Source organism: Patella vulgata, chromosome 3 (genome assembly GCF_932274485.2).
Source record: "Patella vulgata chromosome 3, xgPatVulg1.2, whole genome shotgun sequence".
Classification (NCBI taxonomy): domain Eukaryota; kingdom Metazoa; phylum Mollusca; class Gastropoda; family Patellidae; genus Patella; species Patella vulgata.
Window position 1 is genome coordinate 60,726,127 of NC_065881.2, and position 18,868 is coordinate 60,744,994.

General features: G+C 34.9%; 2 protein-coding genes across 8 annotated transcripts in view; one reads left to right on the top strand and one right to left on the bottom strand.

Annotated features, from left to right (window-relative positions):
* Positions 1-15,606, bottom strand: LOC126814223 (39S ribosomal protein L38, mitochondrial). Of its 5 annotated transcripts, none has more exons than XM_050539248.2 (8): positions 15,287-15,606; positions 11,073-11,207; positions 8,475-8,683; positions 6,012-6,130; positions 5,375-5,533; positions 4,412-4,548; positions 1,471-1,558; positions 1-310 (listed from the first exon to the last, which is right to left on the bottom strand). In XM_050539248.2, exons 1-8 carry the CDS (start codon positions 15,435-15,437, stop codon positions 106-108), a joined length of 1,203 nt encoding a protein of 400 aa, XP_050395205.1. In that variant the 5' UTR covers positions 15,438-15,606; the 3' UTR covers positions 1-105. The 5 variants fall into 5 exon arrangements, with proteins under 5 accessions (XP_050395205.1, XP_050395208.1, XP_050395206.1 ...); XM_050539251.2 differs by lacking the exon at positions 15,287-15,606 and adding an exon at positions 11,971-12,037; XM_050539249.1 differs by lacking the exon at positions 15,287-15,606 and adding an exon at positions 11,869-12,007.
* The window catches only part of LOC126814211 (FAST kinase domain-containing protein 1, mitochondrial), a 13,656-nt gene continuing 10,301 nt past the window's right edge, over positions 15,514-18,868 (top strand). The window contains exons 1-2 of one of the 3 annotated variants that reach the window (XM_050539219.2): positions 15,514-15,722; positions 16,497-18,713. In XM_050539219.2, the coding sequence (XP_050395176.1) occupies positions 16,505-18,713 (2,209 nt within the window). In that variant the 5' untranslated portion in view covers positions 15,514-15,722; positions 16,497-16,504. The other 2 variants (XM_050539221.1, XM_050539220.2) reach the window with 2 other exon arrangements.

Here is an 18,868-nt window from a genome sequence, read left to right on the forward strand (position 1 = left end):
AATATTTCTAATTTTATTTTAAACACACACGGACTGTATTTGTTCCGCAAATGACATATTTCTAATATCACACGCACAGCTGCTAGCACTATTAACATTTGGGAACTATAAATCTTTCCACTGATGTCTTTTTAACGCAACATGTTTGTTTTGAAGTCTTTGCCATGAAGGCTTTTTTGAAAGACCATTGAGTTTTGCTAATGGATACTCAGAACCTGAAGATGGTGGTTGGAAAGGAGAAACATTTTTCAATTTTTCTTTTAAAACTTCTTCCTGTATTTCTTTAACATCTCTATATCTATCTAAATATCTGAAGAAAGAAAAATTACAAATAATAGGAGTAGAAGCTAAAGGGAGGTAATTCAGTGTTATAAATAATGCTTTCTTATTCAATAGTCTACTGTACCCAATAAAACATTCAAATATATATATATAAATGCACATGTATTAAGAAAAAGAAGTCCCAATTATTGTGTCAATAGACTAGTGAACATATTCCCAGATCTTCTAATTAAAATATCAGTGGTTTCGCCGAGATCATTAAAAAAAGAGATGGGTTGACAGGCAATGAAACACGCACACAGCTGGTAAATCATCCGAGCTGTCAACAAGGGTTGCTACATATTTATTCTTTGTAGGTAATGGGGGGCATTTACAAGCCAATTTCATACAGATCAGTTTGTAATTTTCGTCGTTTGAGAAATAAAAAGGTTCTACAAACTGAAACAAGGGCCTTAACTCTGGAAGTAATTTACAGAAATTGTTGAAAGTCAACAGACTATTTTGTTTTACTAATTTAAATAATGCATATAAATTTCATACAGATCTAATAATAAATTTTGTCGTTCGAGTGTTCACAAGGTTCAACTAAGTAAAACAAGGGTCATAACTCTCAAAGTAATTGACAGAAATTGCTGAAATTCAATAGGATTCTTCGATTTACTTATTTTAATGATGCATATAAATTTCATACAGATCGAATAATAACTTCTGTCATTCGAGCGTTCACAATGTCCAACAAAGAGAAACAAGGAAATTGCTGAAATTCAATAGAATTCTTCGATTCACTAATTTAAACGATGCATATAAATTATAATTTCCATACAGATCGGATGATAACTTTTGTCGTGCGAGCGTTCACAAGGTTCAACAAAGTGAAACACGGGCCATAAGTAATTAACGGAAATTCTTTGTTTTACTAATTTAAATGATGCATATAAATTTCATACAGATCGGAAGATAACTTTTATCGTAGGCTTCTTCGTTTTACTAATTTAAATGATGCATATAAATTTCATACAGATCAGAAGATTAGTTTTATCGTAGAGTGTTCACAAGGTTCAGCAAAGTGAAACAAGGGCATAAGTAATTGATGGAAATTGCTGAAATTCAATAGGATTCTTCGATTCAATATACGACCCAACCACATTTCCATGTGGGCGCATAAAAATGAATAAAGAATATACTTACAAATTAAATGGTTGTTTATGTGGATATTTCGTTTGATTAGGATGGTAATTTGGTGGATGAATAAATTCAAAAACAGGTTCCTTCATACCTGTAAATACCAAATAAATTCATAAAATAATAAGATAATAAAACTATATGAGTTTTGATTTAATAGCTTCTTAAATATAATAGGTTTTAAGAAACAATAGGACTAAATTTTCAACTGATGTCTTAAAGATACATTCCCGGTATAAACTGGGTGATTTGATATATTTGGACTAAAAACATACTCAGACTAATTAATCTATCATAATTTTGCTTCAAATCCTTCTCAAAACATTGTATTTGGCAGGGAATACCCCTGCTATAAAAAATCAAAAGAAGCTATGTTTGTGTCATCTGATTTGGCTGACGCAGTACCTAGCAATGAGTGTGAAGCCCGAGGAGAATTCATTACATATACAAGATGATGTTGTCTTTAATCGTTGATTATTTATCATAAATATCGAAGCCCAATAAATTCTCGGATTATCCACTGCCCAAGTCTTTTTCTGTGGTTTTTATCTCAGAAACTGTTCATCAAGTTTATCAAAATATACATCAAGCGCTCACTAATGTTGGGAGATGAGACAAACTTTACGTGTGACCTTTGACGTCACTCGAGCAGACATCCCTAATTGTCGAGTTGTCAGTTAGGGAATCTCGTACAGTTTAATCCTGTCTGCGCTCCATGGCTGTTTTTCAGGAAATCCAGTATTTTTCTAGTAAGATTGGATGTTTCTACTTTCCATATACATGTATACCAAACTTGCCATACTTTTTATTGGAAATCACCACACGATAAATACTTTCGTGGGAAATTATCTTTAACGCTAGAGCTGGGCGATATCCCTGGAAACAGATACATGATATTTTGATGAAAATATCGCGATATTTAATAAAATGTCAATAATTTCAGTTTATCACTTTTTCCATGCAAAAAAACATGCATAATATGTTGGAAATACCCCGAGTATTCATTTGACACTGTCTAGTCAATATTATTAAAAGTTTTTATCATAATTACAGTACCGAATTTACAAACAAAATTTAATGAGCTGATTCAAACACAGATCTATCTATAGCCATGAAGGCTTGCTAAAAATATTGGTCTATGTTGTTTATTACAATTTTAATTTCCAGTATATTAATCATGATATTTTATTTAAATTAAGAATATTTACATGAAGTAGGCACAAAACAACATTTAAAAAAAGCTTGTGTTCTTTCAGCCGTGCATGTTTTTTTATAACTACAAGTACGATTGGATGCTATTCATTTATCCTGGTAAATTGTTTTTTTCTCATTCAAGTGCATAACTTCTTGAAAATGCATTATGCAATGCAAAAATACTAAATTATACTATAAAACGAAAGTACATGTACTATGTCAAAAACTGTCCATTGTCCATAAATCTCCATTTTTGGCAGATTACAGACCGCCATGACTCGTCCGACGCTGAATGATAATCAATCTGCCTGAACTCTTAATATATAGTTGGCATTATTTATATTTCTGCTTTATCAAAATTTAATTCAATCTGAAATTCAACGATTCCTTTGGAAAATCAAAACATCTGTATAAACAATTCGTCAAGAAATTGAACAGAAGCAGGGATAATTCTAACGGTATTGGTCGGGTGGAAAAGTGAGCGAGAGGTCATGTGACGTAAACATAAAACAAAGTTCTTGATCGGTATTTGCTAACTTCGTGGAATCAACATTTTGGTGTTTATAATAGTATTTATTCATAATTAAGCAACATAATATCTTAAATAACATAAAAATGAAGACATTATGTTCGATTTGTCTAAAGACGGTATTTTTGACATTTTTATTTTCTAGGCAATCAAAAGGAGCGAGACCGAAAACTCCGTACTAGAGGCTAGCAAGCCAACTTCTTACCCACTGAGCCATGGTTTGTAAATAGTTTTGTGTAACACAAACTATGTCACGAAACTATTTTATTTTAATTATTCACTTTTGCAGAGGGTTAAAACTCATCTAATTATATACTCTTCAAAAAAGAAATGCACAGCCCATTTTTCATCATTTTTTATTTGAACGAGATCGTTGTTTCCATAAATCTTACTTGTTTTTTATGTCACTATGTAAGGATAAAAGAAATTCATTATTGGTTTTAAATGTAGGGTCACTAATTGAGACTGGTCATACCTTTTGACGAAATTTGTTTTCGCTTGATTGCACCAAGACACATAAGTTTAACAACTTTGCAAGCTTTTCGCATGAAACCCAAATCTAAGGCCTTTAACATCCTGGGGTTCTCGGTTTCAAAATCAGTTAGCACATGTAAACACTCAACAAGTCAAGTGATGCCACATCTGAACAAAGACCAATGCAACAACGCTATCAGTTGGTTACAAACAGGTGAATACCAGACAGAAGTAGCCACTAGCCAGGCTGCTGAATGTTTCCCACAGTACCATTTCTCGCCTTTAAAATAGGTACCGACAGCGAAATCAACATGTGACCACCCAAGCTCAGGCCAAACAAGTGTGACCCCACTTGCCCTGGATCATCACGTCACATCTGGTTACGTTATTTGCGGAAACGGTTCACAACAGCAACCTCTACTGCAGAAGCTATTCCTGGACGGCGTAGGAGTTCAGACCAGACAGTTCATAGACACCTAAGTGAAACCGTATTACGAGCCAGACGTCCCGTTTAAGGTGTTGTTTTGAAATAGGCCAACCGTCAAATCCGACTTCAGTGGGTTCAGACACACAGGGTATGGTCACAGCAATGCTGGCGATTGTAAAGCGATGGTATACCGACGACGAAATGTCACTATGCATTTCTTTTTTTGAAGAGTATAGTTTGAATTATAGTTCTAATCATCATTTTACTTATATTTAACCAAAGAACTATAACAAAACAATAACAAAATAATTGAAAAACAATACCCAATATTTCTCTGAAAACTTTTTGTACACATGGATCCCATTCAGCTTGAAAGAATGAGAGAGCTGCTGGTGTTAGCTTATCCTGACACCCACCATAAAAATCAACTGTACTAAAAGTTCTCTCTGATAAGGAAATACTAGAAAAAAAACAGTACATGTTATAGTATACAAAATGAAAATGAAATGAAATGAAATGGGGTTTAACGTCCTACTATTCTGCTCCGACCAGGCAAATGAAGACAGGCATACGCATAGAGTGTACTATGAGGGAAATATTATGGGAAACTCTTATATCAAATCCCAACTGTCAAAGGGTCTTTTACATGCACTCCAATATGTACACTGGATCTCAGTTTTTTGTACCATCCAAATGACTATATGTTGTCCCTTGCCATGCCCTCCATTCTGCATGGTACCTCCAGGTTAGGGAGCCAAGTCTTAGTCAATGAGCCACGTTATAGTATAGGGATAAATATAAAAGGTGGGCTGGGGTAGGGATGTGCTTTTTTTGTCTGGCAAGTTATAAGCTACATTCAGTTTTCACAGCATACCCTCATTTATTCTTACCACCACTCACTTTTCAAAATATCTGTACTTGTACACTGGATCTCAGTTTTTTGTACCATCCAAATGACTATATGTTGTCCCTTGCCATGCCCTCCATTCTGCATGGTACCTCCAGGTTAGGGAGCCAAGTCTTAGTCAATGAGCCACGTTATAGTATAGGGATAAATATAAAAGGTGGGCTGGGGTAGGGATGTGCTTTTTTTGTCTGGCAAGTTATAAGCTACATTCAGTTTTCACAGCATACCCTCATTTATTCTTACCACCACTCACTTTTCAAAATATCTGTACTTGATATTTTATTGATGATCGAGTTCCCTGTAATTTTACATTTTGATTTACAAAGATTTACATCATTTCCTTTATTGACAAACAGAACTTGTATGTATAAATACTCACCAATTGGCTGTTTTCTTCATACTCGCATAATCTATTTTGCCAGTCTGTTCGTAAAGAACAAACACATATCTTAATAACCCTGTTCCTTTTGGGGGAAATGGTGGCAAGTAATCACATAAGACTTCTCCACTGCTCACATCATTGCCTGATATATTGCCTCTGTATGCAAAAAAATAGAAGAAGTATCTGTATAGTATGATATAAATCTATCAATAAAAAAAAAATATTTTTTTTACTACTTGCATTTCTATATTATATAAATCACGGGTCTAGGACAACTGTCCTCAATAGAATACACACATAAACATTCGAATTTTATACTAAGGCTATTTATACTAATTTATTTTCGTTTTCATGTCCATTATCAATTAGAGCTAATAAAACTTGATCAGTTTATATTAATTCAGTAATATCTACTAAACTTCAAATAAATAAACAGTTAAAGAACAGCATATTTTTTTCTAGAAATCTGAAAATTGACCAAAAACATAATCCGATAATTGATCATTTGAATTTGATCCTACAAATGTACATTTGAATAACTAAATATCAGACATATTCAGGTCAAGGGAGGTAATTCTACTGAACCAATAGATTTTAATTTTGTACTAAAAATATATGAAATAAATTTGCTTACATCATCCAATGTAAGCATTCTGTATCATTTTTTTCTAAATGACCATCTGGACTAGACAAGACCAATGTCCACCATGTATTAGCATCACAGTTGTAATTAATATGTGGTGGGTTTTGGGCCTGAAATACAAAACATGTAAATTTGAAATCTAGAACATCCAAGACAGATTCATAAGGGTAATCGCCCTGTCGTCGAGGCATGTATTATGTTGACTACAGTCTTAGCGAAACTGCCAATGTGTACATGATACCTCAGTTTTTCATACCATCTAAATGACTAGATGCTATTTCTTGCCAGTCAATAGGCCACAACAAGGGAAAACCAGAACGGAACACCAGAACCAAACCTGGGACCTCCTGAATAACGAGTCAGTGCGTTACCCACTCAACTGAGCCACTATAATAAAATAAATCAATCTTGTCTTTTAAACCGATAACTGATTTATATCAATAAGATTGCATCACCTGTTTTCAAACATATTTCACATCATCTATCATAGCATCAATAATTCAACAAGCCAACAGTGAGGTTGGTGTCCCCCACCACAATCCCAAAATAGATAGATGACACATATTAATTACTTGCACATTTTGAAAAGTATTAAGCAAACTGATTATCTATACTAAGCAGAAATGTTAACGATTAAACTCAGTCAAGGTTTTGAAGTACCTAAGTGAAACTCTACTCTAAAGTTTCATCTCTTTCCATAAGTTGGAATCAAAGTTATCTTGTCCCAAAGGATCGACCAATGATTGCTTAGCTTTATCGGAAAATGTTAATCATTGAACTGAGTCAAGACATTGACCTAATGAACATCTACACTAAGTTTAAACATTCTACCTCAATTAAAACCTGATCATGAGTTGTTATGTTCCAATGTCTTGACCAATAAAATTGCTTATCACTACTCGGCCTAAAAAAAATTTCTCATCATCGTACTTAGTCAAGGTATTAATATAATGAATCTATACTCTGCGATTCATCACTCTCACACAATTAAAAACAAAGTTATCGTGTTCCAAAGCCTCAAACAATCAAGTTACTTATCTCTGCTTAGCCTTAGGGGAAAATGAGCATGATCGAACATCGTCAAGGCATTCACCTAATAGGCACCTACACTAAGTTTGAACATTCTACCTCAATTAGAGAGAGAGTGAGAGAAATGTGGTTTAACGTCCACTCGACAAAAACGAGGTCATTTCGAGACTAACATATGGTTCAATTTTATTTCAATAACTCACTTACGCGTAGTGGTCTTTAGCAGTTGGAGGAAACCGGAGGACTCGGAGAAAACTCATCAGGTTGGACAGACGACCCTACTCCTTGTCACATACAACCGAGAAATCAAAACCACGCCAGTTGACTAAATGACAGACCTTGTGGTACAACATGCACATGCTAACCATTCAGCCACAAAACCCCCACCTCAATTAGAAAGAGAGTTATATTGTGTTCCAAAGTCTCGACCAATCAGATTGAAGTCTCTCTCTACTTAGCCTTAGCAGAAAGTGCTCATCATTGAACTTATTCAAGGTAATGATGTAATAAAACTATACCCGAAGTTTCACCACTCTCACTCAATTAGAATCAAAGTTGGGAGACAGGGTGGCTAAATGGGTAAGACGCTGTCTCGCTAGCCTGGAGTTCGCATGTTCGATCCCTGCATTGGCCGAGAATGTTTGTCGGTATTTTCCAAAGTGGTTTCCCCTTGTAAATGGTGCAGGATGGAGGGCCTGACAAGGACAGCTGTCTAGTCATTCAGATGGGACGAAAAATCGAGGTCCCGTGTACACATTGGCATGCACATAAAAGATCCCTTGGCAGTTGGAATTTGATATAAGAGAGGGCCATAGGGCGCTGCCCGGGCAAAATTTTCCTCATAGCACACTGTATGGCGTATTCCCGTCTTCATTAGACGTTAAAACCTATTTCATCTCATTTCATTTCAGAATCAAAGTTATCTCGACCAATCAAATCATATATCGCTCTGCTTACCCTGAGCAGAAAATGGTCATTATCGAACTTAGTCAAGGTATTGATGTAATAAAACTATACACTAAGTTTCCTCAGTCTCACTTATTTGGAACCAAAGTTATCGCATCCCACAGCATCAACCAATCAAACTGCTTATCTCTGCTTGGCCTAAGCAGAAAATGCTCATCTTCAAACTCCAAGGAATTCACCTAATAAACACCTACACCAAGTTTGAACATTCTACCTCAATCAGAAGGAGAGTTATTGCATTCTAAAGTCTTGAAAGCAGAAAATGCTCATCATTAAACTTAGTCATGGTATTGGTGTAATGAAACTATACACAAGGTTTCACCACTCTCACTCAATTAGAATAAAAGTTAACGAGCTCCAAGTTATCGACTAATCAAATTTTTCGAATAACGGTTGCTATCTTCTACTTGTGTAGTCATAGTGGCTATGGACACGGTAGCTATTTGAAAAAGAAATTACCTCAGTTGGAGTTATTCTGTTTCCAAGATACAGTGGCATGACAAACTCTTCATCTACATCATATTCAATATCCATGAAGAGTTTAGGATAAAAATAAGAATGGTCAAATAAATCCTTGTAAATTCCATAATGTTCAGCCAAGATATAAGAGTGGTTAGGCATCTGTTCTTCAACCCAACTTTGCCTCACTTCTTCCAAATTTACTTCCACTTAAAAAGAAAATCTTAGTAGAAAAAAATTCTATTAAATTGACATAGTGAGCAGTTCAACTGCTGCACAGTCAGGTAAACAAATATAAGCAACAGAAATTGTTGAAAGAATAAGTACATGTATTAATTTAAAGTGGCTATCATTTCATAAATACATGTAATGTAAAGACCACCCACCAACCATAAAGTAGACAATGCAAGGTTTATTAACCATGAATAATACTGCTTTGTATCAAGCTTCTAAGCGATTATAACATAGAAATTTGATAGGGTTCTTCTTAATTGAGTGTGTATAAAAATGTTTATTTCCAGATATGTTCGACAAATGCTGGGGCTTATTTTACAAGGATATATAAAATTACAACTTTCTTTGTGTTCTTATTTTCCCATGTGGTTACTTCCACATAAATTAGTATCTAAATAGCTTTCCATCAAGCAGTCATTTTCACTAATTATTTGATATGCATACTTAAACATGCATTATGCAAGAGCTAAATCTGATTATTGCAAATCTTAATTTAGGCTTCAGATGTTATAGAAATTATAAATTAGATCTTTATTTAAACAACAAGACCAAAATCAACTCTGTAGACCCACGGATGGCTCGGCTACAGCTCGGATTTAAATAGGATTTCATTAATTGATTAAATCAAATAAGGGGTAACCTGATGAAAATACGTCAGTTAGATCGAGGCTAAATGATAGAGTGTACTTAGCGAGGCAGCTGTAAAGCGTTTCCGTATGCCATTGAAAACTTTACTTGATAATCGAGATATGTAGGTGGAGTTAACGCCTGTCAATCAAACGATCGGCGAAGGTGAAGACACATTTCGCTACCATTTCTAGGCAAATATTACAACGATGATAACTATGTTCAGAATAAAGTAATTTGACTGAATTTTTCAATATATTCTTCTTTCATCATCTACTTTTGAACTGTTATAGCAAGAATGGCCAACTCTCTATAAAAATCTCCCATAATGTATCTTTAATAAACTTTAATTAAGAATATAACACTGCTAAAAGTATTAGAAATTTACAATACTAACATTTTTTAATTCTTTCTTACGCGACAATGAGCACTTTTACTGAAATTCTTAAAAAAGTTCCATGGAGAACTTAATCCTGTGATACAATAACAAGCTTCAAGAATAAGAATATGACTAAAATATAAACTGGCAAAACGTATATAGAATAATTTATCACCCAATAATACATTCTACAGTAGATATCGTTTATGTGATAAATTTCATAATCTACTGCGATATCTCCTATATCACTTTACATGAATTTGATTGATCAATCAAAGAGGAACCCCTTTTTTATTTTCAAGAACAGTTAATTTTTTTTATTAAAAGTAACTTCTTTCTTATCAAAAAGGAACTTTTTTTATTTAATTGACCTTGATGGAAACACTGGGGTGATATAAAGGACTTTGCAATGGTTGAATTGTGTCAAAAAATAATGTATCACTTCGCCGTAATGTAATCAGGTTCCGTAAAAATGAAATCTATAGCAAAGAATTATATTTATTTATTTGTGCATGTAAGAAGGGATTGGGTGATGAATAAAACTCCTACTCATCTATTTTTATATCAAAAAAAGACTCCTAGGAGATTGTCTATTTATAATACAAATTTTATTTTAAATGTGATCTGTTTCTTTCTTCCTGATACCATAATGAACAATCTTAACAAATTTTAAAATATTCTATCAAGTACTTTGTTTTGTATAGTGTTTACAAGATCATATAAGTCAACACAATTAAATTGGGGAGATAAATGTTCCTCTGATATTATGAAGATTATCCCTGCGAATATGAAAATTTGAAAATCCTTGGTAGATTGGCAGAATATGATAATGCTTGTGTAAAGTTAAGACAGATGTCTTACAATCACTACAAATGCCTGGCCATCAATATGAATGGCTTACGATTGCTTACGAAAATGCTGCAAAAGCAATGAGAATGTGCTTTCCTGGCGAATTTTAGGAGCATGTTCCTGATCTTGAAACACACCATGAACGACTGTGAATGCTCCCGAATATGTACGAATGTCTGACGATCACCTAGTGATCATTTGCGAATCGGTGTCGTAATGCATTCGTAAACCCATTCACTACCACATTCTTCACAGTGTGAGACTGAGACCAGCAATAGTGTTTTTCTAAATGAACATTAACAATGCCTGTTTAAAATAGGACTAGAACTCGGACCTGTGGTGTGTTAATAAGAAATTGTGGACAGATAACGGACAAAGATGACATACTAAACACGTACAAATAATATTTATAGGTTGTCCAAATCATATTAAACGCAGACAATGACATATAAAACCTTCCAGAATATAGAATTTAAAATGTTATGGAGAATCTCCTTTTATAGACTTACATGTTTGAAGTCTAGAATTTTTTTCATATTTTTGTCTTTCTTTGACCCACTTGGATTCAAGGCGCTTTCCTACATTTTGTAGTGGAAAACCTATATTATTTCTTACAACATCTTTTTCGTTTCTTGCCTTTATTTCTGAAAATAAAAATATCATGTATTGAGCTCATTTTTCTAACTTTTTAAGTCATAACATTTTCTGTGGTAACTTGAATAGATCATGGGACACAAACTATGATAAATAAAGTTCCATCAGCTGATTTTTAACTTGTAGTTACATGTACATGTAGCATGGAGCAATGGAAAAGGGTTTTTTTTAGTGGCAATACTATATATACCGGAAAACTACCAGAAAACACTGGAAAAGGACATGTTATACTGAATACCGGAAAAACACTATATACCGGAAAACACACTAAATAGGTAACCCAGAGCATGGTCCTCTGTTTGCGGAGAGTTAGGGTTAGGTTTTTCCGGTGTTTTCCAGAGGACCAGACTCCAGGCATCGATATTTCCGCGCACATGCGCACGGCGTGCGCAGGCACAATCATTTCAAAAAAAATTTTGCAGGCACATTTTTAAAGATGTAGCCACGCCGGGCGGCGCCTGCGCCCGGCACTATTTTTTGCCGCCCAGCACAAAGAAAAAAATCGAAGAAAGCCGCCCAGTCGTATTTAAACCCCTTCGTCCTTCTTTGTACACAAACTCGGCGCTCGAAATTTACCACGGCAAAGCCATGGTAAAAAGCCGACGTAAGTACGTAAACCATGTCTGTCACGGCATAATTTATTTTGTGTACCGTAGTAGACCCTATCATCCCAAATTAGTTTAAAGAAAGATGTATTGGTATTTTGTTTATTTAGACTTAGAAGATGTGTAGGCCTAGGTCTATTCATTTTACAATTATTCTACGGTCTTTATATTGGACTCCCTTTATATTTGTTTATTTGCCGTAAATAGGTCACCCAGACCAATTTACGGCACTCCAATGTTAAAGGTTTGAATGTCGTAATTGTCCAACACGTGACTGCAAATTTTCACGATGTTTCTTATTTTATTTCTTACTCGTGTTGACCGTGGATTTGCTAAGGCCCGAGAGTAGGACTCGGAGGACGATGAGAGCTTTCTCAGTTTCTGTCTGACCTGATTCTCATTCCACCGTAATAATAATATTCGTGAGACACGTACAACAACTTTACAAACAAGTCAAATAATACACAACGTGTTTTAATTATCAATATCTACCTGTTGTCATAGTTCGTTGTACTCAAATAAAAGTAATAAAGTAATATTTGAAAAAAAAAAAACCCAACAAAACAACAAATACCGAAAGGTCCTCAACTTATCTATCCAGAGAAACAGAGTGGGGCGGGACAATTTTATGCTCGGTCGGGTGGTGTCAAAAAGTTTTTAGATCCCTGTATCATTGATGAAAATTAAGTGAATTTGGTAAAATTTGAATATATAAATGGAAATTTGATTTGCACTGAACCAAATACAAAAGGCAGCAGATGCTCTGAAAATACACAAAGAAGGGTTTAATTTTCATAAAAGACCACGCCCCCCCTCCCAAAAAATTTTTGGGCTCGCTCCGCTAGCCACATATATTTTTACAAGACTCACCAAATCAGGGCTACATCCCTGTGTTTCAATATGACCCTGCAGGCACATTTTCAAGTGTGTGCGCAGGCACACTCAACTTTTATAGAGCCCTGCCAGACTCCGAGTTACCTATTTACATGTAAGGTGTTTTCCTTTATTTAGTGTGTCATCCGGTATTTAGTGTTTTTCCGGTGTTTTCTGGTATTCAGTATAACATGGTATATAGTATAGCTCAGTTTTTAGTGAGAACCATGTGTTAAGGAGTACTGACATGTTTCAGTACATCTGGTCATGTTATCTAAATCTTACAATGCATCTTTAAAATGTTAGGTGGAAAGAAATATACATTCTGTAAAACAATGTGATAATCCATGTCAAAGTCCGGGTGACATTGTAACTGCTATACAAAAAGATAAAATGTTTTTGTCTTGTATTAACCAGCTACCGTGTTACGATTTATTCATACGGTATGAAAATACTTTATTTTATAATAGCATACGTCATGTACATTACACTGTTTTCCATCCACAAGCTAAAAATGCAATTTTTCGTGCAATCAGGGGCCATAATGCATGAAGTTACGGTCCGATACATGCCAATATCGCAAGGAACCAAGATCTTAGGGAGATAAACCTATATTTTAAGTTTCGTTGAAATCAGATAAAAATTGTGACCTGCAGAGTGTCCACAAACAATTGTGGACGGACGGACGGGGGCAACGACAATATACGTCCACATGAAAATGTGGGAGTATAAAAATGTTTGGCCATTACAGCTAAAGTTTTTGGCCATTATGACCAAATTTATTGGCCGTTATGACTAAAGTGGGGCCGTTTTGACCAAACCTGTTTTTGGCCGTTATGGCATAGGCTACATATAGGGGTTTCAGGTCACGTGACTTCAGCGTGAAATCGGACAGCCAGCGGCTGAAATATAGCCAACTTCAATCTACGATTCTGAATTACTATTTTATGTAAATGTATTACTAGCAATTGTATTGTAATAGTTTAATATCAATCTCAATATCTGCAAAGATTCAGGCTGAAAAATTATCGAAATGTAAGCAGTATTACCGTTTGTTTACATGAGACGCTCGCGGGAAAATACCGCTCAGACGTCACGCGGCCGGAGATTTTCCATTGCTACGACTCATTTCATTGGTGAATCTGCACCTTAGTTTCTGGTGGAATTTGATATAGAACCAATCAAACGATAGATAACATTTTTGTGCTTATTATGGTCTTTGATACCTTTAGATCAGACAATTACGGCCGTAGAAAACAGGATTTATCTGTTTTGATGACTGAAATATGCTAAATTTCGACTAAATATAAAATACTTTCAACTTCAACTTCAATGAGATACTTCACAAAATCCTCTGATGGACATGACATGAAGGTGCTGGGTGAACTGTACATGCGCGAGGTCGGATCTTCCCCCATAGCGTGAACGGTTAAGAAGTTCAACTTGTATGTACACTATACATTTAATGACTCGGGTTACACACCCACGGTTGACTGTAATGCTTCCATAAAGCTGTCCTGTCAGTTCAACTGTAGAATTTGGTCCGGTAAGCGGTTCCAATGAGCGATTACGCGTGGGAGGAATGAGTGTTGATATGCGTTAATTTTACAGTGGTATGGTATGAACTTTCTGCTGTGTCAAACTGATGGGTCTGGTAGTATAGATGTTGGTACTGCTACCAGCTTATGCATAACTTTGTACATAAGTACTAAGTCCGAATGTTGTCTGCGGTGTTCCAGCGATGGCCACTTCAGCTGGTTTATCATGAGTGTCACGCTACTAGGGTTCTGATAATTATATGGCTTGCTAAGTACGAATCTAGCTGCATTACGTTGGATCTGTTCTATTTGTTTCACTTGTGTTTTCTGCTGCGGGTTCCAAATTGGTGAACTATACTCAAGTTTCGGTCGTACTAATGTTTGGTAGGCACGTTCTTTCACGTTTTTTGGGCAATGTTTGAGATTAAGTTTCAGGAACCCTAAAACTCTTGAAGCTTTTGTGGTATCACCCAGATTATAAATATTTGACATATTATCATTCAAATTATTACGATTTTAATAAATCTTAGCTGACAATAACATGCGGATTTCAGTTTTAAAATTGGTAAATACCGCTTATGACGTCACTCAAATATGACTGAAAAGCACTTATTTTGGTGCCATTCCACGCATTGACTGGTATAGAGCATTTTGATTACATTATTGCAACGTCGATCTCGGATTTTAAAATTCCATAACTTTGGGTCTAATTAGAATATTTTGATGAAATAAAAAAATTTGGGTAGCATTTTATGTATATTTTCACAAAATATTTTTTAAAAAAAAATTTCTGTCATATGAAACTTTGACCTGAAACCCCTACTACATAGGCCCATGCCCATCATCATGACCACATCTCACTTCAGTCAGTTTAGGATACCTTGTGTCTTCCTTTTGCATTTGTCACTTCCCTTTCTTGAAATTTATCGTAGCAATGATCTCTGTGTTATCATTATATTTGGAATATGTTTAACCAGTTCTATCACATAATATTATGTCATATGTGACAATGAGTATGACTGACACTACAGACAGTGACACTGATATTATTACCTTCTAATCTGTCTTTCAAAGACCGAGCAATATCATGTGGTTTTCCTCTAATACTACTATACAATAATCTGTAACAAGGAATCAAACACTGTGTAGTTCTTCTAGTAGTCAGAAGATCCTTGCACAAGTGTTTAAATGCATAATGTGCCATCGTGGTTTACTTTTTAGCTAAATCGCCGCCATTACGAAATGGGAGGTAACTCTAATTTTTTTCTTCTAAACTCAAAACACCCATTAGAAATCCGATGCCTTATATGTATCAAATTATTGTTAGTATTGTTGGCACGATCAGCTGATTACATCAACTTTATTTAAAAACATAGGCCTATACGATGTCAAGAGAATTACGCTTGTAGCCGATTGTAGGTGCTTCCGGTCATATGAAATTTATGAATAGACTTGGTTGTCAAGAATAATGATTTAATCCAAACTAAATGTAAGCATCCCCAGTCTGATCTTGCACGACACCCGTCACTATGTAAAACAGTTTGAATATGGTGGATATATTTCAAGCACAGGTTTTCTTATTTGGGACACTGGAATAGAAAAGAGAATATTGGGTTCGCAATAGTTACTTTAGTAACGAATTCTTATCGGCCCATGTGAGATAGGTTCAATCTCGGTGTTCGTTGTGGAAGTTTCCCCTTGTCAGAGGTGCAGGACGAATGGTCTCGCAAGGAGAACATCGTTTTTGTAGCTTACAAGTTGGTGTTCACGTAAAAGAATTTAATCCTTACTACAGTTGGAAATTCAATTACTGGGTGGGTTGAATGGCACTGGAGATAGAAAATGATAAATAAATGTTGGCTATTTAATATTAGACTCGCATCAAAATCCATAGTGTCAGTGTGAACTTTGATTCGAGTCTCGCGAAAGAGCCACCAGCCAGTGCATTGCGAGCGAGTATCGAGTCAATTGGAGTTGGTATCCGATCAACTCATCACTTTTATCCCTAACATTGTCAAATGTTACGCTTCTTTTGCATGCCTATAATGCTAGGCTATGTGATGTGAACAATATGTTATGGTATAAAAATATATTTCTCTTTTTATTGAATCATGGAAATATGTCAACATTTTCTTAGTCCATCGGTACGGATGAGTGAGTGGGTGTAAATCTATCACTCGGTTATTTGTTTAGACACACATGTTGAAATTTTGTGTTGGTCCCTAATTAGCCTAATTGTGAATAATTGTGTTTCTACTTTCAGGATATGCAATGCAGTTACCAGTCTTACCTGTCCGTAAATTTAACACATGGTGTTTCTGGAACTATGTTCTAGGCAAGAAATATCTTCCAGTTAACATCAGACCTCATGGATATACATGTGCCAGAGCTCAGATATCAAGTGCCCCAATTTATCACAAAAATAATGTCAGAGTCTTCCAATCTATTGATCATTTAAATATAAATAACACTAACAGGACATGTGTACAGAACTATTCTACTCTTAATGAAAAGAAGGATTTTCCTATGACTATTAACAAAGAATTATCTAAAGCTGCCCTATTGGCAGATCTGCAACATCTTTGTGAAAACAATCTTATTGAAATAGACCGATTACCCACCTATGCAAACCAGCTTCTACGAGTTGTCTATGAAGATCTTTTTGACCAGTACCCATGGCTGTTCAAAAACATTATTGTTGCCTTTGATCAATTACAAATTATGGGAAAACGTGAAGAATCCCTTTCTCCAGTGCTTCAGAATCCAGGCTGCCAAATGCTTTTTGGAGTGATTGAGGCTTCTGTGGATCAAATTCCGTATCAGGACTGTGCAGATGTTGCTTTGGCTTTTATTTTGCTTGGGAAGCCCCTCCATGCTACCTTCTTAAACAAATTCCTAAATCGTATCATTGATTCAAACTACAAATTTAACTTAGCAAGTCTTGCATCAATTTCAGATCTTTCTAAAATGTTTCCAACAGGTTATCATACGATACTCTTGAATATAGTATTAATTCAGTTATCAGAAATCATATCTAAAGACACTGTAAAAATAAATGATGATGATTATCATTTACAGATGACTGATATTTATCGAATATTATCAAACACTGTTAAATTTTATAAAGGTGAAGCTTTTTTTGAGAAAATCACAGAATATTTCCTGAATTCGATCAAAAGCAAGAAATATGTGTCCTATGCTGACATTAGGCCATGTATTCGACTTATTAATTTACTAACTCACAAATCTTTCGAGGGATTAGATAAAAAAAATGCACAGCCGTATGTAAGAAACATACTACACCTAAAAGATTTTGTAATGGAGAAACTGCCACAATATTTTAATCAGATTTCTGGACAAGATCTTCGATGTCTGAAAGTTCCTGGATTAACCCCCGATATTTTATTGAGAAGACTGGACGAATTGCTCTTTAAAGATGACTTGCCAATCACGGAATTGGTTCATCTTTTGGATTCCTTTTCGGCTTTCTTTATAAAGACAAAGACTCTTGATAGAATGATCAATGTCACCGTGGAAAGAATTGATGAAATGGACATTTATAGTTTATTAAAATTACCGAAATTAGTACTTGTTCCAGAAGTAGTATCAAAATTTGAAAGTAAAATCCTTGAAAATCTTGATAGTGTAGAACACTCACTTGGGCATTTTCACAGAATTCTTTACATTTATGGAACAACAAGTACAGAAAACTCTGATTTTGATAACAAGTTCTCTGCCAAGTTAATAGAATTGCTGAATGGACAATTTGGAACAAATCCATTTACAGTTTGTTTAATTGCCTTTAGTTTGCTTGGGAATACTAAAACAGAACTGCCTGATATTGTCTTGGAGAGACTGTTGCCAGCTTTACCACAGTGCCCACATAAAGCCTTTGCTTTATTAAAGACATGTATTATTAACAAGAAAAGACTAGAGCAGTTATATCCACCTATAATGGACATTAAATCAGCTATACTATCCACCCTGCTCAAAAATAACACTTTAAATAGTCCACTAATTGTTTCCGCATTATGTAACTTAGGACTACTCTTCAAATTTAATCAGGATTCCTCATTAAACATGATACTTACCAAAATGCTGAAAAATTTACCCAATTTTACCAAAGATATGTCACAAGTAGAATTTCACAAATTTTGTTATATGTTTAAAGTACTTCGTTGTTATCAACCACAAGTTTTCCAAGATATGGAAAATTATTTCTTTGACCATTTTAGTGAATTACATGAAAGTCAAACTGCACGTCTTGTGATTTGTTATTCAGTAAATGGATATAAACCAATTCGATATGAAGAGTTCTCTGAAGTATGTCAAGAAATGGCTATTCAGTCATTGAAAAACATAAAATTGAACCACAGTTTACTGTTTATTTTTCATTTATGCCAGATGCAGATATTTCCAGAAAAAGTTTTAAAGCAACTTTTCACTCTGGAATACATGAATCACATGGACAGTCTAGAAGGTATTACTTTATTTTATAAATCTTCACCACATATACTTTACTATGAGTAAGAAATCTTTTTTTCTGGGGAAAAAGTAGAAATGCTGGAATATTTATGACTCGTGTTGTTATCACTGGCATCCATTGGTTGTCTGTCATTGATCCAAAGTTTTTGT